The sequence below is a fragment of the Tachypleus tridentatus genome, chromosome 9 (assembly GCF_004210375.1).
Source record: "Tachypleus tridentatus isolate NWPU-2018 chromosome 9, ASM421037v1, whole genome shotgun sequence".
Classification (NCBI taxonomy): domain Eukaryota; kingdom Metazoa; phylum Arthropoda; class Merostomata; order Xiphosura; family Limulidae; genus Tachypleus; species Tachypleus tridentatus.
The window spans coordinates 77,501,973-77,528,211 of NC_134833.1; the positions used below are offsets into that span (position 1 = coordinate 77,501,973).

A 26,239-nucleotide genomic window follows, 5' to 3' on the forward strand; every position below is an offset into this window, starting at 1 on the left:
CCACCTTTATTACCCATTCTCAGTGATGTTTTTATGGAAGATTTTAAAGCCAAAGCCCAACAGACAAGTAACTTTAAACCTAAGATTTGGAAATATTAAGTAAACTGTGATTTATTTTGAAGAAACAATCCTTCATATATCTTAATATACAGGTAAATTTCAAACCTAGAAATAAAATAAGGTAAATTTTTATATTTATATATAATGTAGGTCTCGTACAAAAAATTTGATGTGGTATGGTGTTCTTGGAGGTAAAGAACTATGGCAACGCAGTTTTAGAAATCTAGAACAGAAAGTGCAACTAGAATGTGATGGTCGACGGATACCATTGCCATCATTGCAGGGTATTGTGGTATTAAACATTCCAAGGTAGGCATTGTTTTTTTTATTGAAGTAGAGATATTGTAAATGGTTTGTTATAGCTAAATTTGATTTTAATATATTATAGTTTGAGTGGTAGCTAAAAAAAAAGCATGTGTACATTATGTATAATTTCACCATATAATCATGGGAGTTGACTATTGCTAACACCTATCCTCATTATTAGGTTAACAGGAGTGCTGTATTGATTTATGTTGTGTGTAGTTAATTTTTTTAAATAAAGGGGGATAGTATGATTTCATGATTTGTTTAGTGTTGGATAGGTTGAACCTTTATTTACAGTTTATGGACTAGTCCTATTATCTGTATAATAACTTTTGAGTTGCTGTCACATAATTTGTATGAATTTTGATTTTGGTTTTATTTCATATTTTTGTCATAGAGTTTATGTTTTTGATAAATTCAATTTTGTTTAGGTAGTGAAAAACTATCTTATTTTTATTTTATGTTTTTTTGAATAAGCTGACCATTTAGTTCAGCTTTAATTGTATTTTTGTCTTAGGATGTTTCAGATAGTAAAATAAAACCCATGTTTTTGTGAAGTGAAATTTCATTAATTGTTCTGTTTCATATAAACTACTTCAATTTTTAGTTGTTTTTTCCACTGATATATGTTTTTAGTTATGGAGGAGGATCAAATTTCTGGGGAGGAACAAAAGAAGATGATGTAAGTTAAAAAGTATTATTTTCTTTTAATTTTAAAATTTGAGTATGAGGTTTCTGATGTTCAAACAGTTTGAAGTTGATGAACAATGTTAAAGCTTTAAGTAAAGATTTGTAGGGACTATTATAACTTATTTCCTCTTCCAAATTTAAATTTTAATAAAGTCAGATTTATTTAGTCTTGTATGCATAGTTTGTTTATGGTTAAGTATCCTAATGGATAGATGCAAGTTTTAGCTACAGTAATCAAATATCAAAACTACATATTAGGAACAGATAATTGTAATTTTCAAATTAGTGCCATTAAGATGTGTAGATTATGTTTCTAGCTTTGGGTGAATGGTTTCCTAACAGGATGGCTGAATATATATGCTAAACATCCACAATAAATTTTAAACCTTTCTTCATAATAAATGTTTGCTGTTTAATTGTAGACATTAAATATGTTGTGCAATTTTTTTTATTTCCATTTATGAATGGAAAAATGAATTCATTTCTTTACATTTGATATTAAAAAAAAAAGGTTTCATGCAGAAACTATATATATAGGAATATTAATTTGTTATAACTCAAAAAACAAGCCAAAACAAAAATAAAAAATTCTGCATTAATTGAAAGATCCCAGGATACAAGCTATAATGTGGGATTATAAGATGTACCTTAGGTTTTGGAGGTGACTGAAGAAATAGGACTCGCATTGTGGTGGGTACACACCATCTATCAGTATTAATCATTGTTCACCAGCAATAGATATAGAAATTAGTAGAGCAAGTGTGGGTGCTCAAGCCCACAATATCCTACATCTATATTACCTGTGACTGCTCACCTATATAAAGAAGAAAATTAATTGAAATAAAAATAAGGAAATAAGGTACTACCATTTGGGGGTAAGTTAAAAACCTACCTCTTGAAGTTAGTCCCCAATATGGTAGAAAGGCACTAATTGACAGCACAGCAAATGAACTATACCAGCAAGAAACATCTCATCCCAGTTATTCAAACAACCACCCGTTCACTAAGTCTCTGGCAAGGTGTACATCTGTATAAAGTAGTGCTAAGTTGTTAAATGACCTTATTCATAACTAAGAATATATATTAAAAATTTTAAGTGAAATTTCTCTGATTATTATTTCTTTATATTTATTTAATACATTCTTGTATTTGTTACAGGCAGTGAAGAGTGATATAGATGTGGGGCATTGTTGGCTTGGGCACCTACACCTCACTCTCATAATTTCTATTTCTATATCTGTTATTTGAATTTCTATTGCTATTTCTTTATGTGACACTGGAAAATGAAGATTAAGACCAATAGATGGTGTATCCACACTGCAATGTGGGTCCTACTTCTTCAGCCACCTCCAAAACTAAAGATATATTTTATATTCCACATTATAGCATGTACCATGAAATCCTTTCAATGAATGCAGCATTTCTTATTTTTGTTTAGGCTTGTTTTTGGTTATTACAAACTAACAAGAATATATATATATAAATATTTTTACAGGTAGTTACAGTTGACAAACTTAACAAAAATGTAGTAAATAAATAAATACACACACACACACACACACACACACACACACGTTAATATTATGGGATTGCCACTTTAGTAGTTTCTGAACTGTAGATTTCTTTCTTTTCTTTGAGGTTCAATTAACAGTGAAGCTAATTTTGTTTTTACTAGTGTAAATTATGAAAGCTATTTTGATTGCTAATTAAAAGCTACTAAGTCATTAAGCTTGCATGTTTTCTAATTTGTGTGAATTCAGTTGATTATGATGCACTGATGAGGTGGAATGCCATAGTAGTTTTTAAGTCTCATTGTAATCAGAGTAATGTCATAGGTTCTATCATGTTTAGCTGTGAGTACTAAATGTTACCTGCATAAAATGTTTTACATAGAAGGGTGCATAGTTCACAGAGAAAAGAAGCTAAATAATAATTATCTGTGTTTTTTTTTACATAGGTGTTTTATGCTCCAGCTTTTGATGATAAAATTTTGGAAGTTGTTGCAGTTTTTGGAACTGTACAAATGGCTGCTTCAAGAGTAATGAACCTACAGCACCACAGGATTGCACAGGTTAGAATGATTCTGGAGAACAAGCTTTTCTTTTTCATATTCTTCAAGAAATTGTGTAGTGTTGATATATTACCATGAATTGCAATTTCATTTAATTCAGAATTTTATGAGTTGTAACTTTCAAACTAAACTCTCAGTATGTTATAAAAGACAGTTCTTCTTGCTGACCTTTAATCATTTTATAACATGAAAATTTTTTTCTAATTGGAGTGCTTTTTAAAATTTTTGGCATTCATGGTTTTACAAACACCCACATCAGAATATGAAAATAAAATCCTTTGATCAAGATAAAGGTGTCTTAATTTTTTTATAGTGTCGTTCAGTAAAGATTTCCATCATTGGAGATGAAGGCGTACCAGTGCAAGTAGATGGAGAAGCATGGATCCAGCCTCCTGGTTACATCTGTATTGTTCATAAAAATAGAACTCAAGTATTGTGCCGTAACAGAGTATGCCATATATATATTATTTATAAAATGGAAAATAAGTGCTGTTTTTAAATAGAATAGTACATTCTGCATTTGTAAAAATAAAGCTAAAACAGTAGGAGAGTTGGCTTGGCATTAAAATTAGTTTATTAACTTCATTTCTTTTTAGTTTCATATATCACAACACCATTTTTTTCTATTGTTAGCCTTTTATTAGGCGAGATTTTTAAAATTAGACATAAACAGTCACATTTTCAGACTAGTTTTTCATAATTAAAACCATTGAGATTCACCATGTGAATACTTGGCTTCTTGTTTTTCTGTATAGCATTCTGAGTCAATACAAAAAATATGGCAAGAAAAACAAAGGTATGCTGGATCATTAAGAACACTTCATTTGGTTCCCATATCAGAAGATGAAGCTCAGTGTTTAACAAGTTTTGTAGAAACTGCAGCATCTTTTGTGAGAAAGTAAGTGTCTAGTATTTCATTCAGATATCTGAACTTCAGCTTTACACAGTGAATAATGTTATCCTTAGTTTTTGTACATAGTAAATCAGTAGATAGTACAGCCTTTGTGTTGCAATCATTTGTACTTTGCCCTATAACCCTTTCCATTCTTATTTTAGTTGTGTTATTGTGTGTACTTTAACCAATACCAGAAACTAGTTAAAAACTCTTAGGATGAGCTTGCATTTATAGCAACTCAAGGAGTGAAATAACTTTAACCTGTTTTGAAAGCATTGCAGCATCTCCTTGCTCAGCATGTGTCTGCTGTTACAATATATTTGTTTGTGATTATGATGCTTCTTCAAATAGTAACTTGTGTTTCAATATATGTACAACTTTTGACATAACTCTCATTCAAACTGAAAAACTTAAGTATTTATATGAAATTGACATGTACTACACTTTGTCTTACTTCAAAATCCAAAAATGTCTGTAATGCATTATTATATTATTTTATCAGAACTGTGGAAAAGTTTTAAATTTTGTTAAATTAAGAATGATATTTTAACCTTCACATTCTAGCAAAATTGGGAATTATTTTAGCATTTTCAGTATAACTATGCTGGATTTCTTAAAAGTGTATTTGACCAAAATTGTTTCAAAAATTTTTTATAAATACAGAAATGTATGATTAAACGAAGTAAAAACAAACCAGATGTTTGAATGAAATTTAACGGTTTACGACTTAAAACTATTATTAGAAACTAAGAAGTGCTTTGTGTTAAGACCTTGTTCTTCTCATAAAAGTTTTACTTCTATGATCAAAATTCTTACTTATTTAAAATATCCTTTTCCAACATTTGAGCTACAGAATTATCTATTGTAGATTCCAGTGAGACTTTGAGTAATAACTCATGACAATCTTTACAGAAGTAGAGAAAGTAGAGTGAGTAATTGAGTTAAATACTATTTTTTATTTTTTGTGAGGATGATCTCGTCTTCTGTATTGTTGACATCATATTGCCCAAGCTTCAATTACAACCATAGATTACAGAATATGACAAGCTGATGCTTGCTAAGGGCTTTGGAGTAATGCAGTCAGTATACATTGTACAACATATCTGTACTTTTGCATGCTAGGTTTTCAAGTCTCTACTTACTGTGGAGATTAGGAAACTGTGTGCATAGTTTGCCTTTTAATTACCATATAATCAAATTTCTGATACGATAATTTTACCTCCCTAAAATTGCAGCTATTCTCACTTTGACTACCCATTAGTGCACAAATCTTCCTCCCCACTAGCCTTGAAACTCCTACCTAATTCCATGGTTCAGCAGAACTTAAGCATGCAAATTAGTATGTGATAATTCTTCACCAATATGAGTGCAACAACCCATCCTCCTGAAGCTGACTCCATCTATGTAGTTGAACCCAATCATCACTTCTTGATTTGGCATGAAAGTGTTAGAACTAGTGCTTGATTTCAAAAATTAATTTTTTACTTTAGTATATTTTTAACATATTCAAATTATTGTTTATAACCCACTATGAAGTTGGATTTTTATTTGATTGTGAATTCTATTTCTCACTCAATTTCCAATAGTAAGTCAATATTTTTGTATTCTCAGTTTACTACTACAGCTACAATAACATATCAAGTATGTTCAAGGGTTAGTATTCTGCACCAACCACATCTTTCAGATGTTCATGCACTTGCCTTTCATTGTTCAGCAACTCCTTGGGTCATTTGAGTTTTGTAAGATGGACTTTCCCTTCTTTTGCTCCCACTTCCCACCTTATCCTTCCCCTCTTAAGATAATGTTTCCCTCTAGTGTCTCACAGAAATGTTTCCAGACCTTCTCATCAAGGGCACTATCAAACAGGTTTCCCTGTAATTTCAGGATCTTATTCCTGACTTTTTGTTGTCCCAGTGAAGACTGGGTTTTGTTGTCCTGTTTTTGATCTCTCTCATCTGAATTACTTCCTCAACATGTTTTGGTTTACCATGGAATCCTATCTCTCTCTCAGATGGGCCATTTTTTCAGGGCTTTGGATGAGAAGGTTTAATGTGTTCAACACTTATATTTATGTCCTTGTTGCTCAGGCTTCATATCATTAATATCATTATCTGTATTTTGTCCACAATGATAACATTTATCAATTCCAAGCACTTCCTTTTCAATTAACTTTGGCATCCTAAGTTTTCTGTTGGGTTGTCTCGTAATTTGCCTAATTCCAACATTTTTGTGAGCACAGTTTCCATCTTTATATGGATATCTGTCTCTTTCTGGCTCCATCTTTCACACTCACCCAATTTCTCATCAGAGAAGCTGCTTGGATGAGTTGGATTACCCATCTCTCTCATTATTTTGTTTTTCTGGAGTGTTTTTGTGTTTTTCATTTCACATTTCAGTCAGGACTAGTTTTTACTCTTCACCTGTGATCCATGGATTTTTAGTTCAGAGGGCACTATCAGCACTTCTCTCCTTGCACAAGAGGTTCTGTCTTTTTAGGGGACTTGGGTATCACTGGAGGCTTGTATCCTTCTTTACCATACTCATATGTATTCCTTGTAGTGGATAATACAAGATCAGTGGCACCTCATAATTGATTTTATAAATTTACAGATATCCCTTCATGCTTCTTTTCTGTGTAGCTTCCTCTGGTAATTAGACATGGACAACATGACAGTGAAGGTACCTTTTTATTCCTCCTCCTACTCTAGATATCCACATCTTCACAGATGTCTTGTTGTCAAGATTGGAAGCATGCAGCTGTACAGAAGAGATCAATATTAAAACTAAAGGTTGCCTTAAAATAATACTACTACTAAATCATTGAATGTTTCATGTTGAAAGTCTAGATATTCATTAACCGTTTCATAACATTTTCGATATAATATACATAAATTTGTATACACATTTGCACATGTTAAGTACTTACACTATAACTTTTGATGCAGTATGTGTATTTTCACAAAATTTGATAGACATTTAGTAAAGGTTACAAGTTTTTAGGTACTCAAAAATTAAGATTTTTTAATGAAATAGGTTTAACAAAAGATTTTTGTTAAAATATCAAGTCTGTTTTATTGCTAGTCTGAGTGTAAAGTGATTTCAAGTTATGATTAAAAAAACTATTCTTTATCCAAAAATCTAAAATATTATTTGTGTAATCTCTAAAACCTCCTAAATACACTTCAAGTGTTTGTTTTAAGTGAGACTTTATATTTTATGTTATATTATATGCTATAACTATGTGAGGTCTATCAGTTGACCATTCTTGTAACCATAATAAAAAAATATCTGGAATTATGCCTTTTTCATGCTAGAATGACTACATATTATAACATGAAAGTATAAATGTTTAGTGTAAGTAGTGTAAGTTCCATAACATTATATACTTATTATTTTTTTTATTATATTTACCTTCCAGTTATGCCTAGCTAAAATGATGACATGGCCTTTGACCTATAATGTACTGCAAAAGTATTAATAAGACTTTCTATTACATTAGATAGCATAGATACCAAATTTGTTAAATTATCAATTAAGTTTACATGAAAAATTATTTCAGTTGGAATATGTATAACTATATTAACAGTTCCTCTAATATATTTTTTAAGTAGTTCCATGATAAGTGTTATCAAATCTACTAACACTTTCAGTATTCTTCACCCTTTTCTTTTTAGACATTATACATTATTGAACATGAAGTGAAACTTTTAGATGAAATTAGAATAGTATACTTACAAGGAATTTGTGCAGTGAACTTCTTAAATAGGTCTAGATTACCTCAATCTTTAGTCTTCTGGAGTCAAGTCTCATCATTTCTATAAAGGAAGAAAGAATGAATTTAAGTCAGAAACACAGAATTATATACACAATTCTTAGTGGTTTTTTTCTGATTTTTTTAAGAAGTTCAGCAGGTCTACTTTTAAAAGTTATTGTTATAACTCGGTACAAGTTTGATCTTCCATCAAAAAGTGGAGTATTCCATCAGATGGTAACCAAAATGCACTTTGTCATTGGTTCTTACAGAATTTGCTTTTGTCTATTATCTGATATTTTGGGTAAAATTATTCAAGAACATTTACTTAGTGTGTATAGTGACAAACTGTGTAACTTAGATTTCTTCACCAATATTAATCTACTCATTGGCTTTCATTTTCACACTGTTAACTGTTTTTGTGAAATTGATTAATTATGTCATGTGAATTATCTAAACAGTTGCAGTTTTATCTCAACAGTCCAATTCTGTTCAGTGCAAGAATTTGTAGCTGTAATTTTACGCACCTTTAAGATTAAGATTTTGAATGGGTCTCTAGAGCTAATTCGTTCAATGAGCTTCAGGTTTGTCATTTCCATAGTTAGTGTCCATGTTTTTTATGACATTCATTGATCTGTTGCTTTCTCTGTACTAGACTATGTATAAAATAAAAGTGTAGTTCTTGAAAATCTTTCAAATATTTAATATACTTAGAATTTATATTCTACAAATACTTCATGTTATTTATACTCTCCTATCTTTTTTCTACCATGAGTAATTTTTTTTCTTCCAATAAGTTTTTCTTATGGCTTTTTTCTCTCCAGATCAATCATGGCATCTGTTCCTGTTTCTTCTCCAGGAACAACCTCCATTGCCTCTTCTTCTCTCTCCCAGTTCCTTCTTTGACAACCTTACAGTGGTGCATCATCTCTCTTTTCCCATGCTTTTGCTACCTGCATGGCATTTGCATTGTCCATTGTAAGGGGATTTGGGAATGTTCATAAGTGTAGCAACCTTGTTCTCTCACTGTCTCTTTATCAAACATGTCTGTGTATCAACATGAGTGACGAATATTCTGATGTTGTTCTATCCAGCATAGATTCTCCCTTTCCTCAACTTCTCTTCTTCATATATCTGATTTTTTACATAGTGTTTTGACATGATTCTGTTAGTTTCAACTATTATAAGTTTTAGGGTAAGCACCGTCATCTGTTTTCTATTTTCCTGTTTTCCTCAGGAAACCTGGCAGTTTCCTGCTCAGATGGATATCATCTTCTCCTGGTAGCTGCTTCTATACATTGATAGAACTCTGAATGGGTTTTTTTTTAATTTTTTTAGAGACCTACTTCATATGTTATGGATCATAATCTGTGGCAAGTGGTACCTGTCCGGGTATAATGATATCCAAAATCTGCACTGTGAGATCTATAAGTCTGTCTTGCTCACTTTTGAGATGGGGTGTTCCACAAGATTACTTGCAGTTTCTTTCTTACAGCATATTTCATTTTAAATATGTTCACAATACTATACACTCATAGACTAACACGAGTAAAGCAGAAAAATATTTCTGCTCACTTATAATGTTTCTTAGATTTCTGGAATCAAAAATGGTCTGTTTTTCAAGATAGGGTTTTGTGGTCACCCACTGTACTTTCTCTAGTGATGCATTCTCCCCCCCACTTCTTGCAGTGGGGTATAGGAGTCCTTACTGGAATGGTGGATCATGGAAGAATCTTTCTGAGTGTCCACTCAACTGAGAATAGAGTGGTTGCATTTTTCCTGTGTAGAAAGTATGACTATCCTTCTGCTGTGGGTCTGGACTGGATATTTCCCATCTATTTTCCAGTTCAACCCTCCACTTGGAAACCCTTCCTCCAATCACAGACTGGATATTACATTTCCAGGTGTCAGTTTGTTTTGGACTGGAATCTACCCCTCACATTACATTTCCAACTTTATACTGTTGTCTGGGTGTACATTCCATGGCTTTTTACTGTAGGTTATACTGGATTTGAACATTGATGATTACCTTTTTATGCCCTTTGATTGTGACTACATACCTGTTGACTCTACATGGGTGAAAAGTATACCTGGTTCAGATGTGGTACAGTCTGCCATGTGCTTGTTTCATCTCCTTAGAGAGGACTTACTCCGTAAGTGATATTCAGATGCTTTGAAAGGTGCTCATCTAGGTAAATTTACACCAGTCCCTTCACCTGTTCTATGTGAGACTCTAGCTGTACTTGCGAGTAAGTAACAGTATTGGAAGTTAATATTTTCCTACGCTTAAAATATATTTCCAAGAGTCACCTACTTCCTCTCAAACTTTCCACCTGTCTTTCCTACTTTTGGTGTCACTTTTCGTGCCCGATCTTGAAGTTAAGAGGGTGTAAGCTGAAAAGGAGGGTTTGTTGGTGGAAGACTGTTGCATGCTAATTTGCATGTTTAAATGCAGTTGAACTATGTGAAATTAGGTGGAAGTTTGAACGTTAGTAGCAAGAGAAAATTTGTGCACTAGAGGGCAAATTGAGAATAATTGTATTTATTTATTAGAAATATATTTTCTGTATTGGAAAATATAACATTTGTAGTGTTCCATTGATGCAATAATTAGTCACAAAAACTTTTCTAATCATCACAAATAATAGAACATACTCTGAAAGGTATGATTGCTGACTAGCTGTAATGTGTAATCGTGTTAGAAACTTGTTCAAGGAACTTTGCAATTTTAATAGAGATGAGAGCATGATGGTAGTAGTAGAATATATTATTATTTTAAATCGTATTTTTATAAGTTTAAAATATATTTTAACTGTGATTTAATACTTGTTGGTAAACTATTGAAAATGTAACCATAAAATTATAGAGATAAATAGTCATGTTATATGTGATTCACATGCTGTTGAACATATCAAGAAAACATTGGTAATTGTGGAGAGTCAGTAAACTAGGAGTGAATTAGTTATGGTTTTGGTTAGACATTACAGGAGTTGAGATTTTAGGTGAAGAGTATTTTGGATATGAATCTTTTTGTAGTTGAAGCTGATTATTTTGATACATATAAATGAAAGAAATGTTGAACTCCTGAAGAACATCAAATAATTTATTATAACTTTTTTGATTATCTCCAATAAATTATGAAGTTTTAGTTTTCACCCATAAAAATATAGTTAAATAGTACTTTTCATTGCTAGTTCTCAAAGAGAATATACTTCCAACTTGTCTTTGTGAGTAGTTCATCTCTATCTTTAATTTGTTTCAATAGCACATTTGGATAATTAGTTATACTGGATAAAACATTTATATATGTGAGCTATATGAACAATTATTTCAAATCTCTATTTCTTCAAAAAGTCAAATATGTAAATAAAGTATTACAACTTAAGGCAATTTTTTGCAAAAAAAATAATATACAGTTAAGTACAAGAAAAATAAAATATAGTATAAATAAAATAATTTTTAGAAGTTACCTCAAATCTATATTATGATAAAGAAATTCAATAAATATATGAAAAGAAAAATGGGAAAGACTTTTACTTTTTTCAAGTTATTGAATGATTATTACTTATGTTTAAGTATTTTTTATTTGTAATGCATACGTATAAAATTATCAATTATTAAAATGAGTTATGTTCAATGTCAACAATATTCTAAACAAAATTTGTTGTAAATGCTATTATTTGAATTGTGTAATTAAAATCAGTTAACTTCATTCATTAGGACAGTATCAGTATTGTTTCAAAGATATAATATGCTTGCAGCTGAAGCATTTTTATTGTGAATCATAATAGTGATAAACAGAAATTAATTTTCTCTCACAATAGCTACTTATAACTGTTCTGAAGAAAAAACACCAGTTTCATTTGGCTTCTAACAATAATGAAACTCTCAATAGATTCTGCATGTTTTTTTTTTCATGTACATGTTTTCAAATTATTTACAATCCTGCTGTTACAATGAGAAATTGATATTTATAACCAAACATATTAACAAAAAGTGGAAGGAGTCTATTACTTGTAGTTAAATACTTATAATTTTTTATAAGTTTTTTCTTCAAGCATTATATCTATGGAAATGTATCTGTTATGTATGAAATAAATACTAAGATTTAAAAGAAATTTTGGTGCATTTCTGTCTCAATACGTTGTGGATAGTACATTCCCATAATCAGTTTTAAATAGTATAATTCATGTTTTGTTTATGTGGCACAGTTTCATTCGTAGCCATGACTCAACTATTTAATATTTTGTAAGTTTTATTTAGACAAGATGCAATTAACAGAATATTAAAATGTAAATATTCAAATCTCACTCTGTCTGTACTTTTTAAGCATTTAGTACAACATGGTCAAGTTAACAAAAAACCATAACATTTTGTTTTGTTATCTTAGTGTAAAAGTAGCCTCCATATCACATCCTCTAGTGGAACAAGATCTCTTCCCTTATGCTTCCCATGTAGCTTGCTGTATGGACAGGATATTTCCAGGAGGAAGAATGGTGGAAGGAGTAAGTCTTATTAATTTTTTTTTTTTTTTTTTGCAGAATCTGTACATTTAACATATCTACAACCTAATAATGAAAAACTGTATTAACTGTATTAGAATGAATTTTGAATTGATCAATTTTAGAATTGTGAAACTATACATACGATAACTGAATTTAGTAGGTGTATCATCATGAAATATAGCAAGGTTTTAGTAAACCTCAACAGATGTGTTGTACACAAAAAACTCAACAGATGTTTTAATGAAGCATTTCTATTAAATTTTCTTGTGAATTTCCAAAGCAGTTACTTAGTTAATCTGAGGAAATGCTCTTTTCATGCTAAGAATAAAAATACTCCCCTTCATTTTACTCTTTTTATATTTTATTATCAATAACCTCTAAAACCCACTAGATGAATATCAAATGTTTTTCAGAAAAATTGTATATTTTATCTTTCCTATGCTGACATTGACTGTAGAGAAATTATTAGTGTGCAGTGAAACGAAAAGTTTAAAAATATGACATTGAAATAATAATGCAGTTTTCCTCAGCACTGACTGCAGTATTCATCAGAAAGTTTCAAATTACTTTCCATTTCGATTGTGAGTCTTTTTCCTGTCTGTTTTCTTTCAGTTTCATGGTTTTGTTGTTGTACTTATACTGTTGGTATGGTAATAATTTCATAAAAAGTGATAAATAACACCAACCACCTATTGGCTGCTTCCTGTAAAGCTAATGTGATTTTGCATGGGTGTTCTAGGTAGTTATAATTTTAGACATTTTATAGTACTTCCCTCTCCAGTTGTTCAGCTAAAATCTGGTTTGTAATTACTGAAGTTAACTTATGTTTCTGTGTTCTAGCCCAATCTTAGACAACAAGTCAGTGACTTGGTCCATAGTGTTCGTAAGTTGTATCATGAGACATCCAAGTTCCTTCAAGAAAAGTCAGAGGAAGCTGTGAGTTTTTTATTTAATATCCATATTTGTGTTAGGTGTAATACTGAAGTGCTGTAAACCTTGATAATAAAAACATAAAATTTGTATGATTATTTTTATTATTTAATTTTCACATCAAATAAGAATAATTAAATCATTTTTTATTTCACTAAAACATTTTTATGAACTAGTACAAACATTTTTGTGGCAGGTTATTCTAAAGTAGGCACAGTTTTAGCTATATATGTGTGTTTGATTACATTTGAATAGGCAGGATATAGATACACTAGTAGCATTGTGTAGGGGTTTATAAGCTTTGTTCTTTAAAGAATTCTAGAAGAGTCCTTTTTATATTTGTTTTTCATAGTTGTTAAAATATTTCTTTTGAACATCTAGAACTTTCAAACTTAATGAACATTTTACTGCATGCAAGTAAGAATTTTTTTTACTATTCAGTCGTTTGATTTTAAGTAAAGAATCTTTGTGTAGATATATCTTTGGTTCTTATCAACATTCTTTAATACTTTAAGGCTTTAATGTATGAACAGAAATGTTTGAAATTACTTCACATACATGTTTACAATTTTATCTTATTTATATCATGATTATTTTGTTAAGACATCAAAACAAATCTGTGTAATGTTCTTGGGACTTTACTAAAATCCATTTTGATTTCATTGCAGCATGTTAGAGCAGATCTCGAGGAAAGATTAAGTTCCACACTAGCTGCTATGAGGTCAGAACTTAAAAAATGCACAGAAATCCAAGGTGTAGTTCACTTTTTTGGTAACAAGGAAGAGCTTGTGGTGGGTTTTAATGTGTTGTAGATATGTTTTTTATTAAAATTTCTTTGTACTGTGTTGTTTAACATTAACAGTTTTTAATTGGTGTCTTGCAAATAATGATGACAATAACAAAACTTAAATATCTATCAATATGTGCTACCTCTTATTATTTGTTACAGTATATTTTGAAATTTGTATGTGTATTTTGTGTAATTTATTCAGAGTAGCATTAGAAGAATCTATTTTTGAATTCTTTTTACATATTGATTACACTATGTAACAAAATTTTTACTTTTTCTTGTTTCTGGGCAGAAAGTGTTATTTCCCAATTGCTTATGCCTAAAGTAAATGGAACATACCTATTTTCTCTTCAAACTTTGCTTTTGTGACCTGGGAGCATATAACGAAAACATGATGGGAGACTATATTTGGGAGCTGATTCGTGAAAGTGATTTACCTTACAGTCGTAAATCTCAAAAAACAACTCACTTCTCAACATTTTTGTATAACTTTAGTATAAATACATGTAAATCTTGATTTATATGTTGTTTTATTCAGACCTTACGTAAATGAAAATGTGCAAATATACCCGTTTTTACATAGAAAATAGGTTAATTTCTAAATTTTGTTATCCAGGTCACAAAAGCAAAGTCTGAAGGGAATAATGTCTATTTTCTGTACTTTTATAGCATAAGCAATTAAGAAATAACACATACTATCCAGGAACAAAATTTGTGTTACATAGTGTAATAAGACCAGTTTGTGTGGTGTATTCCTTTGGCTCTTTTATATTTGCTTCTTTAGAACAAGTACATATGTAATTTTTTTAAATGTTTTTGAAATCAGGATTTTGATGATGTATTTTTTTTTTCTTTTAAAGACATGAAGTATATTTGAATTACTCTTAGTTGTGATGTATTGTACAGGTTTTTATAAATTAATTTATAGTAGTATTATCTTGTTATTATTCATATGTACACTTTTCAGTAAGGTAATTCTGTGTTGCATTTGTATTTCATTTCCAAGCAAGATCATAAAGTATATAAATGCTTAAATCAAATTAATATTGTCACTACAGCTACTGGCTAAAGGTTTTGCATCACCCTAGAATTTTTGGAACGAGACATGTAAGAGAATATTATTTGAACTTCATTTAGATCTTTTATTTAAAATCTTTTAATAAAAATAAATACAAAATTATTTTGCAAAAGTCTACCATGTGTTAGAATACTAGGGCTTAATATTTCCAGTGTATTCCATAATTTTTTAAGATTTCCTTAATCTTCACAAGTATAGACTCATTGAGGTGTTGAAGAGTCAAGTTACCTGATGGGTTTGTTAAAGAAAACATTTAAAAATCACATTAGCCAGTGGGTTGCATTTGGCTTAGATATTTCAAAAGTGATGCAAAAACTTTGGTTATAGCTGTAGTTTTAATAGTGGAGCTCATTTTTAAAAAAATGGGAGCTAATTCTTTTAGTTTAAGTCTAGCTGACAGTTTATGAGGTTGGTTCTAACATGGTGGTGCTGCCAGTTGTGTTTATTTCATTAGATAATGAATTTATTATAGAATCAATTTTTTTTAGTGATTATATATGTATACACTGTGTATGTGGTCTTAGAAACATTTGAAGGAAATGCAACCATCTTTACTAATATAAAGGAAGTTAGTAGTGAAGATGTGCAATTTTTATGTAGAGTTTGTAGGTTGTAGGAAAACTTGGAGGTTATCCTAATTAAAGTAGATACAGTACATAAAGAGAAGGGTAAACTGTGATAAATGGCAGTAGAATATCAAGACGAGCTTACACTTGTACAGTCACAGCTAACAGTCACTTTCAGGAAATTAGAAAGAGTACTGCTAAGGCTAAAAATAGTGAACTTAGTTATAATGATCCTACTCTGTTAAACAATAAGTTTTAGCTCTTGGCTTCTGCACATGAGGAACTATTGGAGTGAAGGAAAACAAAAGGGTCAGAGAAGAATGTGGATGATAAGAAGGCTGTACTTATGGGTGATGCACTTTTTGCTGTGCATGGCTAATGATGCAGGGAAAGGTGGGTCAAAGCAGCTAACTAACTAATAAGTATAAGGGGTTTATTTAAACAAAAAAGGTCATAACTTAGTTTTGTTAGGAATACTGCCCAGAATTGACTGTGTAGATGAAGATATATGTAGGTCACTAGGGCTAAATGTTAGGCTTAGGTTAGTATGTAAAGATAAGCAGATTGGCTGTTTGGGATTAGTTTAGTGGAAGGAAGCTTTGTGGAATGGATGGGGGCTAGCTTGTGTACTAAGTCTATTTATTTTTCTGTATGGCTAGACAGTGGTGAGGATCAGAAAAAATGAAATGTGAAAAAGAATAAGGAGTTGAGGATATAAAAGATAATAGCAAGGAGACTCAATCCATTTGGGTTTGTTTCTGTTGGTAGAAATAAAGGGAAAGGGCCTGTAGTGAAAATTTATTACAGACCACCAAATTATACTGATCAAATAAGTGAAAATTTTCATAATGAGATTAAGATTTCATCTGTTAACAAAATCATAATTGTGAATGATTCTAATCTCAGACATATAGATTGGGAAATACTAGAGTCAAACCCTGAGGGAGTAAGATTTTTGGAAAATGTTCAAGATGGCTTTCTTCACCAATTAGTCAATGAATGTACTAGAAATAATACTATTTCAGATTTATTGTAAACTTCAAATATGGAAATGATTGAAAGGGTGTAAACTGGAGAACACCTCGGTACAAATGATCATTACTGTATTAGGTTCAGTGTTTTGCTGTGTGTGGAGAAAAGGAATAATATTTTTGTTACAATTTGAAAAAAGCAAGTTTTGAAGGGATGTAACAGAAATTATCTGCTGTGAATTGGGCTGAGTTATTTGGAGACACTGATCATATGTGGAAAATGTTTAAAGATAATTTTCTTAAATATTCAAGTTCAAATGAGGTTGACTCACAAAGAATTTAAGAAAGAAAATTAAGGAAAAACATAGTGAATTTAAGAAATTTAAATTGACTGGAATAACAGAAGAATTAGAAGATCAGGAAAGTTAATCAAACATGAAATTAGGACATCAAAAAGGATGTATGAGAAAAGGTTAGCTGAAAACATAAAAATTAGTAATAAGGATTTCTTTAAATATATTAAGGGTAAGTAAATTGTTAAAATGAGGTAGGAGTCTTCAATGATGATAAAGGAAGGCTAGTATTTCATGATTATCAAATGGCTGGTTTATTAAATTTTGCTTTTTTTCAGTTTTTACTGATGGAGATTTAAACAGTATTTCATTTTGAACAGTTAATAAATGAAAATAAGATAAAACAAAATGGCTGCATTAATTCTGAGCTGGTTAAGAACAAATTGGAAAGTTTAAAAACTGATAAGATTCATTGGACAGATATTTCTTCAGTGGTTTTGAAGGAGGTTAAAGATTGGATATGTAAGCCACTTGCTGCTATGTTTTTTCATCAGCCCTTGAATAATGGGCAGGTCAGGTACCATAGGATTGGAAGTTAGCTGATGTAACTCCTCTTTTCAAAGGAGATGATAAAAATTGACCTACTAATAACAGACTCATTAGTCTTATATCAGTTATGGGTAAAGGTTTGGAAAGTCTGTTAATAGATGCTTTGCAATGTCATTTGAGAAAGTTTAGAATTTTATTGGATTATTGACATAGTTTCACTAAAAGTTTCACTTGCCTTATAAAATCCATTGACATTTTCTGAAAATATTACTTCTTATGTAGATGAGGGTAAGGACTTAGATTTATCTGGTCTCTCAGAAAGCATTTGACAAGGTGCCACATAATAGACTTGTAAACACTTGTTTCTGTAGGTGTGAGGGATAAGTTAGCAAATTGGATAGAAGAGTAACTGGATGGAAGAAAGCAGGGCATTTACAAATGGAGCTCAGTCAAATTGAGTTAATGTCATAAGTGAAGTATCTTAAGACTCAGTCTTAGGACTTTTGCTCATTTTGAATTATATTAATGACATAGATAAAAGAAGGGTCAATAAATTACTTAAATTTGCTTATGATATTAAGTTCTTGAATGTTGCTGCCTGTGAAGATACTGCTGTTACTTTACAAAAGGATTCAGATCATTTAGTGAGTTGGGCAAATAAATGGCAGATAGGTTTTAATTATCATAAATGCAAGATATTGCACATGTGTTATCATAACTTGAATTATATGTATTATTTGGATGAGAATAACCTTAACAGTTTCATGAAAGAAAAAGGAGCTTGGTGTAATTGTTGATCAGTCTCTAAGGTCATCCAAGTAGTGTGGTGTTGCTAGTGGTAGGGCAAATAGGATTTCAGGTTATATCTACTGGAATATTCAATACAAGTGTAAAGTAACTTCACTGTACATGTCAATGGTTATATTGCATTTATAATAATGTATTCAGTGTTGAGGCCCTTACCTTAGAAAAGACATTGAACTTTTGGAAAGGATTCAGAAAAAGGGTTACTAGAATGGTGCCTAAGATAAAAGGGTTCCATATAAAGAGGATGAAATCTCTCAAATTGCTTTTATTAAAAAAAGAAGAGTTAGAGGGAATCTGATTGAGGTATTTAAGAATATAAAGGGAACTGATAGTATTGATGCATTATCTTTCTTTATATTTAACAGTAGGACACAAATATAAATTTTGTCAGAGTATGAGTCATCATCAGCTAAGACAGCTTTTTTTCTTCTCTGACAAGGTGGTTGGCCTTCGAATGTTGTAGAGGCAGTGAAGAAAAAGCTTGATAGATATATGAATAAGGGCTGACTTTAAGATTTTTTTTTTAATTATTTTTATTTAGTTTAAAGAATGGAACAGCTGAGATGGACCAATAGGTCCCATGTTGTTCCAAAACATTGTGTTATGTTATAAAGAAAAGTGCACTGTGTATGTATTGCTCACACTTTACATACTCTTGTTGTCATCTGTTGGTAGCACTTAAATTAACCTCTTTTGGTTGAAATGCAAATTAATTTTACTAATTAAATTTTAATATTAGTGTGCAGCTAAAACTCTCGTGTCATTTTTTTTTATTCACTTTGACATTATGTTTAAAGTTGGTAGAACCGCTTATGTACTTGTTCTGTTTCGGTTAAGCATGCTTCTGTGCATTTTCTATTTGCATACTTACTTTTTAGGGTTCCTAGACAACCCATTGAAGAAATTGATGTAGACAGCTGTTCTTCATTGATGTGTAGTGTTAACCTGCATGACTCTTTTAGTGCTTTTCTCAGGTCATGGTGGTGGCTGAACTTGGCACACATATCCAAATATATACATATATACACACACATCTTTTTTTTAAAAAGAAAAAGAAGATATATATCTTTTTATGTTCTGAACATAAAAAGACACAAAAGCCAAATTTATACCTTTTGTCATTAGCCGGGTCAAAAACAGCATCATGGACACCATAGAGGGCTTCACTTTAAACTGAAGTTTAAAAAGTCTGCAAAATCTAGTAAGCAGGAGCACCATGGGGCTAGCAGTAAATGTGGTGGGAAAGCCTGTGGAATGCAGACTGAGTCTTCAGGTAAAAGCTGTGGTACACCAGTAGAGTCATCAGAAAGTGAGCTTCCTCCAGTAGTATGGTCATGGAGTGCTGAAGAAGTAGCACTGTGGTTAGAGTCACTACAGATGGGAGAGTATGGAGAAAGTTTTATAAAACATGACATTCAAGGCCCAGAACTGCTTAGTCTAGAGAGGAGAGACCTCAAGGTATGTACATATTTAGACATGCATTGAATCTGTGACTAAATGTAATTGCTGAGCCAAGAGAGAAGACAAAGTAAACTGTGGCTTGTCTGTATTATATTTCCTATAACTGTGGTAAAAAGATAGAAATGTACCAAAGTCATAAAAATATCTTGAAGACTAGACCTCAAAATAGTGTATATTAATAATTTGTATTTATGTATGTTAGTACTGAAGACATTGTAAATGGAAGACAGGGAAAGATAAATTCACTTAAGCTTCACATACTGTATGTACATGTATTCACCATTGTTCTACTTTGGTACATATAGGCGTGACTTATGTATGTGCTGTAGTAGTAATAATCTATACATATGTTGATTTGAGACCACTATGCTGTGAAGGTTTATATGTATTCTATGTCAGTTTTGTTTTGTACGTCAGTGATTTTGTAGTTACTTGATATAAGAATGGAACAAGTTTTCTACATGAAATAAGCCATTTAAGAAATTTCTTTTATATTTAATATGGCAGTGAACATGTAAGAAAAAGTGTTCACATTTTATAATTTTTATTGAAGATATTAAGAATAAAATATTATTACAGCTTGTATCATATATTCAGAAATTTAACTATATTAAACTTGAAATAGTTTTTTTTTCCTAAATAAATATATCATATATTTGCATAGGCTGAATTTTACACATTTAAAAATTCAAAGCTTTAATTGAGATTTTTTTGCTAATGAATTAAGCAACAATTAACACCTGTATATTATGCTTAATATCATACAAAATTAATTATTTTTATTAAAATTACTTTATTTTTTTCTTAGGACCTGGGTGTGAACAAGGTTGGTCACATCAAAAGGATTTTACAAGCTATCAAAGACATCACTCCTTATATACAGACAAAGAAGTTTTCCTAATGTTGGTGGTAACCTCTTAATGTTTGCATAACACATGACTTTTCTGCTGTCAAATGTCAAAATAGTGCCAAAAATATTGACTGTGTTATCAAATCTTTTAATGCTGTTTGTTTGTTTTTTTACATTAAGTTTTACATTAAGAGGATTGCATGGTAAACAGAACTGCTGAGAAAAACACTTGACTCCCATCATTTGATTTTCAACAGAATAAACGTTTGAGGAGAAGAGACAATATTAAGTTCTATTTTAATATTATTATTTCTTCCCTTTTAGAGCTAAGTGGAACTGTATAATCAATCATGTTACTTCAGTAGTTGCTACTTACTGAAAAACTATTAATTCCATCATCATTCTTCCAAGACAATCCATCGTATGAATTGTAAAGAGCAGATGCTGTTAGAAAGAAAGAGAGAGAATGTCTGTCTGAGGGTCCAATTTTGTGTATGTGTGTATGTACATACATATATATGTATATACATGTATATGTGTGTTTGTCTATGCATACGTGCATAGAAACATACATGTATGTAACGATTTAACTTATGAAATGTTAGGTATTTTTTTGATAGTTGGCATCCAACTATATATGTTGTATAAAGTCACAGTTTTGTACCACTGATTTAAGATAGATGTGGTAAGATGAACAGGTAAAAGTCATGTAGAAGTTAGTAAGTAATGTTAGCTTCTAGAGCTCTTTGAAATTTTTACTTGATAATCTTTGTAAAAAGTTTAAATGGTGTGAAGTTTTATGTTATTACTTGTGCTTTTAACACAAGCTAGTACACCATATAGCTTTTCTTCCAACCTTTATCTTCCCAATTTTACCAATACAATCACAAGATTTTAGGACCAACAAATTTGCCTGAACATATAGAAGGCCTTACCATCATCTTTGACCAAGAACATATGGTACAACAAGATAAAATACCTGTGGTGCTGTGGTTAGCTGTGTTTTATCTAATTTGAATTGAAACTTCAGCCCATCAACCTTAGAAACTGTGTTTTGAGTAACAGTTTTGGTTGTGAGGTGATAGAATGTAAGTACAGATAATTTTTGGTGAATGTGTTGGATTTTGGTCTTGAATGTTTGTAAGGTAGAAGTAAACTTAAACCATGACAAAATATGCTGTCAGTAGTAGAACTTAAGCTTGTTTTGAAATGTGTATGAAAAAGATGTAAATATTGTGGAGTTAATTGTATTATGTTTTACATCACTAATTACTAGAACTAAGGAATTTTGTTTTTGAAGTTCTAATTACTAATGCTTCATTTAGACTATTATATTCCCTCAGATAATTGTTTAGATTTGGAACCCACTGTATTTCTTTAAAATTGTAATTATTCTTATGTATTACTGCTTGAGCGTGTTGTTTTCTGGTTATTGTCATGTCTTTCAATTTGTTCTCTGCCTGGTTTGTGTGTTTTAATGTTAATGCGATATCTTGTAAAATATTCTGTTCATTGCTTTCTGCTTATTACTGTTTTACTTAATGTCTTGTTTTGAAGATACAATTCTATTCATTGCTTTCAACTTGTGTACTTTATGGTTAGTTCTTATCAGTAGTTAACTATTTACTGTATTATGCTTAAATTGTCTGCATAAAATTGTTGCATTCTTTAAAATATTTTGTTCATTGCTTTCTTATTTTATGCACCACTTGTTTTTAAACTCATTACCAAATTTCCTTATAAGATTAATTACTTGTTAGTGGTATATATAATATTTTATCCTTCAAGAAAGTAAAATATTTTCACCACCAAATTTTCATGCACAGTTTGCTTTGTGCTTAATAGTTCACACACTTTCTTATCAATTTTTGATGTTACTTTATCCATGTCTTTTCTGATTGCCTTATATTTGATGTTGCACATTATTATTATGCAACTATTCTTTAAGTCTTTTGGAGTGAGCAGTTTTAGTTTTTTTTTGTAAAAACACTATTCAGAGGTGGTGCTAACATACTCAATTGAAATTGTTTTCCTGCCATGATAATCACCTTTTGTGTCACTTTTTCTATACAGCTTTTTGTTGTGTGTGAAGAAAGTATAAGTAGCAATTTAAAGCTGAAGAAATATTTGCCTCAAGTAGTAATTCTGTAGTAAACTTGTATACCTTTCACTGCTCATCAGCACATTTAACCTGTTTTTATCTCAGTGTGAATTATACAAGGCTTTACATTTGTTATGCACCTACTTGGCACTTTGACTCTTGGAATATATTGATACGTGGAACATTTTTGTCTTATGTTTTGTCTCTGGCTCCCATCTCACTCTTCTACATACAGACAATCATTAACTGATGCATTTTTTGATATTGTTACTGGAGTTTTTGATATACATCTTGAAGTTGTTGTAATCATATTTATAAAATGTCTGTTTGATTGGTAAATACCTTAATAATGGTTTACTGTATATATATATACATGTATGTATAGTTGTAGAAGTTTCACATTCCGATTTGTTTCCTTAAGTGTACAAAATTTCCCAGATGAAGCGATTGATGTTTTATTTCATTTTGGATGTTGTAATTTTCTGTAAAATGTTTGCCTGGTTCAAAAAAGCAAAGACATTTTTGCAATAAACCAGTGTTTGTGTTTTAAAAAATATTTTAGTTTAAAATTAGTAACTAACTTAAACAATCTTTTTAAGTCAATATTTCTTTTGAAACTTGTATTATGTATTGTAAAAGAACATAATTTCAGGTTTTGTGTCATAAAACGTTTATAGCAATCTTTCATTTAAAAACTTACCCTGTATTATACTTTTACTAATGTTCAACATATGTTATCACAGTTAATGTTTGACTGTTCAAGTTTGGAGAATTGTTCAATATATTCACCTGACAGTTCTTTTTTTAAAGAGATTTAATAAAATATGTTGATGATACCAGCATTTGTAGAATGCACAATAATTTATTTTTTAAAGCTAAAAGCAAATTTAAAACTCGGAAACTAAATGTTTCAATGGCACATGCTCCACCATCTTCAAAAGACAAGAAAAACACAGCTAGTTTGATTTATATATTTAAGTAAATGTACGTGTACAATTCACACATTGTACGGTGGCACTATTTACAAAACTGATATCCAGAAATTCACTTCTGTGACACCAGGATCTAAATATACATTCAATATCATTTTGTTTTTAGGAATTTCTAATGATTCACTTATCTTTAATTCATAATTGATAACTGAGGAAAAGGACAGATGTAGCATATACAAATCTCCTAAAGTTGTGATTTAAGGTATATTTTACAGGTAAGTAGAAATTTGAAGTTCAAAACTAAAGAACATAATAAACCTGTTGATAAATAAAAACTAGTGATTTAGCCTTGACAGAACATCTGGTGAACTCTTCACATAATGTTGATTGGAACAACCTACAAATGCTTCAAGAAGTGAAAAAAATGAATTAAAGATAAGTGAACCACTGGAAACTGCTAAAAACAAAATGATATTGAATGTAGATTTAGATCCTGGTGTCAGAGAAGTGAATTTCTGGATATCAATTTTGTAAATGGCACCACTGTACAATACATGAATTGTATACATACATTTGCTTGTACATAAATCAAATTTCCTTTGTTTTTCTTGTCTTCTGAAGATAGTGGAGCATGTGTCAGTGAAACATTTAATTTCTTAGTTTTTAACTTTATAAAATATTGTGCATTTCTAAAACGTTGGTGGAGACCTCAACTCATTTTATTAGGAAAATTGTTTGTCAGATATGCACGCGACAGGATGTAATATCGTCTTTACAGGATATTAAAGCAAAAAGTTTAAGTCTTGTAATATAATTTCAGTTATTAGATAATGTATGAATACAATTAGATAGTAATGAAAAATGAATACCATGAAAGCTTGCATCTGTATTTTTAGTCATGTAGTATTAATACATAGTATACATTGAACATAAACTAAGGTCAAGTCTTATTACAAATAAATGTGTTGAAGTGCAAATATGGCATTAAATTTTGGAGATGAATTCTACAATGATTAGTCTGCTTAAGAAAAAAAAAAAACTATGTCATTGGAACTATTAAGAACAATAGTTGCTACTTGTTCTTTAATTAAAAAAATTTGTTTCTTAGTAAAACAAAATTTATAATTTATAAGCCTGAATAACTCAAGTAATATACCACAAAGTCCAGTTGATTAGGAGAGGTGCTACTGACTGGCTGCCTTCCTGCTGGTCACTAGTTCAAAAGTGTAGCTGTTAGCATGTAGTCTTAGTGGCTTTTCCATAAATATGAATATCAGTGAGCAATTGTTTTTAAAATCTTGAGTTTTAATTAACTTCTCTTCACATTTCAAATCCTATTTAAATTAACATTATTGGCTAAAACCAATGAAATAAAATAATTGACATATTTACATACCAAAGCTAGTACTTGTTAAAAATTACTAAAGTATTATAGTAGCCCTTTAAATGATATTTGCAAATAACAAATGGAGTTGACTATGCTGATTTAATGAAAGTACGTTTTGTTCATTACATTAAGAGATCCACAAGAAATGTATATCAGTCTCATAATTTTGTATTGAAAACTTGAAGCACATTGGAGTCTTGTAAGACCCATAGAAAATGTTTATATAGTTCTTTGGTTTAGAAGGTTATATAGCATTCCAGATAATTTCTGATGTTTGTCTTGTATTGCCCTGGATTAGGATTTATTGACTTTTTAATATAAAGTATTCTGCTACTTATAGTAATTATTTGTTGTTTTCTTTTAGTATCTAGTAATACTTGTGATGTGATAACTTACCCATTTAATTGCACCAGTTGATTTTATTTCTGAATTGTGTTTCAGTCACTTGTAAATACACTTTTGAACTTGCTACACCAATCATGTTTTTCTTCAAGACTTGTGTACAATTTGATTTACTAGAAATTAATGTTTGTGTCACTAACTTCTGTTCCAGGGTTTCCCTTTAATTATATATTAGAATCTCAGTTGAAACTGAAGTTTATGGCTTGTTCACAAACTTTGTATTCAAATGGCTTACTGTTGTTTTTCTATATAATTGTACAGAATAATCCATTTAAAACTACCTCTGTTTTTTTTTTATAGCTTAGATGATCTTCCCTCACAAAAGTAGTAAAATGTCAATTTAGAAAAACATTTCTAAACTTGTTAAAAAAAAAGAATGGTGACATTTTTTGTGTGTATTTGATAACTGTCTATTTTGTGCTAAACATACTCAAGACTTGAATGTAATTAAAATAAATGATAATATTATTAGTTACACAGTTACTGTGGTTGCTGGTTTATTTTTCTTGTAGTCAGTGAACTCGAAAAGAAACTTTCTGGATGTTTCTTTCATTTGATAATTCCATATTCCTACACATCATTGTAAAAGTAAATCATTTTAACCAGTAAAAAAAAGTACCAAAAGCATCAGTGTACAAATTTTTATATTAATGTTAAATCAACCTTTTGTATTTATGCAAATGTTCATTTTCTTAGCACCTCGGGATTCAAGTAAAAATTCAGTAACATGCTGTATAGTTGATATCAGAAGATAAATAAAATTGAGAATTTTAAAACCTACAAAAAGAAAGTAAGAAAACAAGGTTGGAAGTACTGTGCACATTATATACTCAAACTATAAACA

General features: G+C 30.5%; 1 protein-coding gene across 5 annotated transcripts in view; it reads left to right on the forward strand.

Moving 5' to 3' along the window:
• The window catches only part of LOC143225545 (diacylglycerol kinase delta-like), a 133,791-nt gene extending 107,917 nt beyond the window's left edge, over nucleotides 1–25,874 (forward strand). For 4 of the 5 annotated variants that reach the window (XM_076455189.1, XM_076455191.1, XM_076455190.1 and 1 more), the window contains 10 exons: nucleotides 211–369; nucleotides 1,003–1,048; nucleotides 3,014–3,127; nucleotides 3,441–3,575; nucleotides 3,883–4,025; nucleotides 12,164–12,278; nucleotides 13,119–13,214; nucleotides 13,877–13,999; nucleotides 19,388–19,720; nucleotides 20,532–25,874. In XM_076455189.1, coding sequence (XP_076311304.1) covers nucleotides 211–369; nucleotides 1,003–1,048; nucleotides 3,014–3,127; nucleotides 3,441–3,575; nucleotides 3,883–4,025; nucleotides 12,164–12,278; nucleotides 13,119–13,214; nucleotides 13,877–13,999; nucleotides 19,388–19,720; nucleotides 20,532–20,624 — 1,357 coding nt within the window. In that variant the 3' untranslated portion in view covers nucleotides 20,625–25,874. Of the gene's footprint in view, nucleotides 1–210; nucleotides 370–1,002; nucleotides 1,049–3,013; nucleotides 3,128–3,440; nucleotides 3,576–3,882; nucleotides 4,026–12,163; nucleotides 12,279–13,118; nucleotides 13,215–13,876; nucleotides 14,000–19,140; nucleotides 19,721–20,531 lie in introns of those variants that run through there. The other variant, XM_076455193.1, reaches the window with a different exon arrangement.
• Nucleotides 25,875–26,239: the final 365 nt, after the last annotated feature.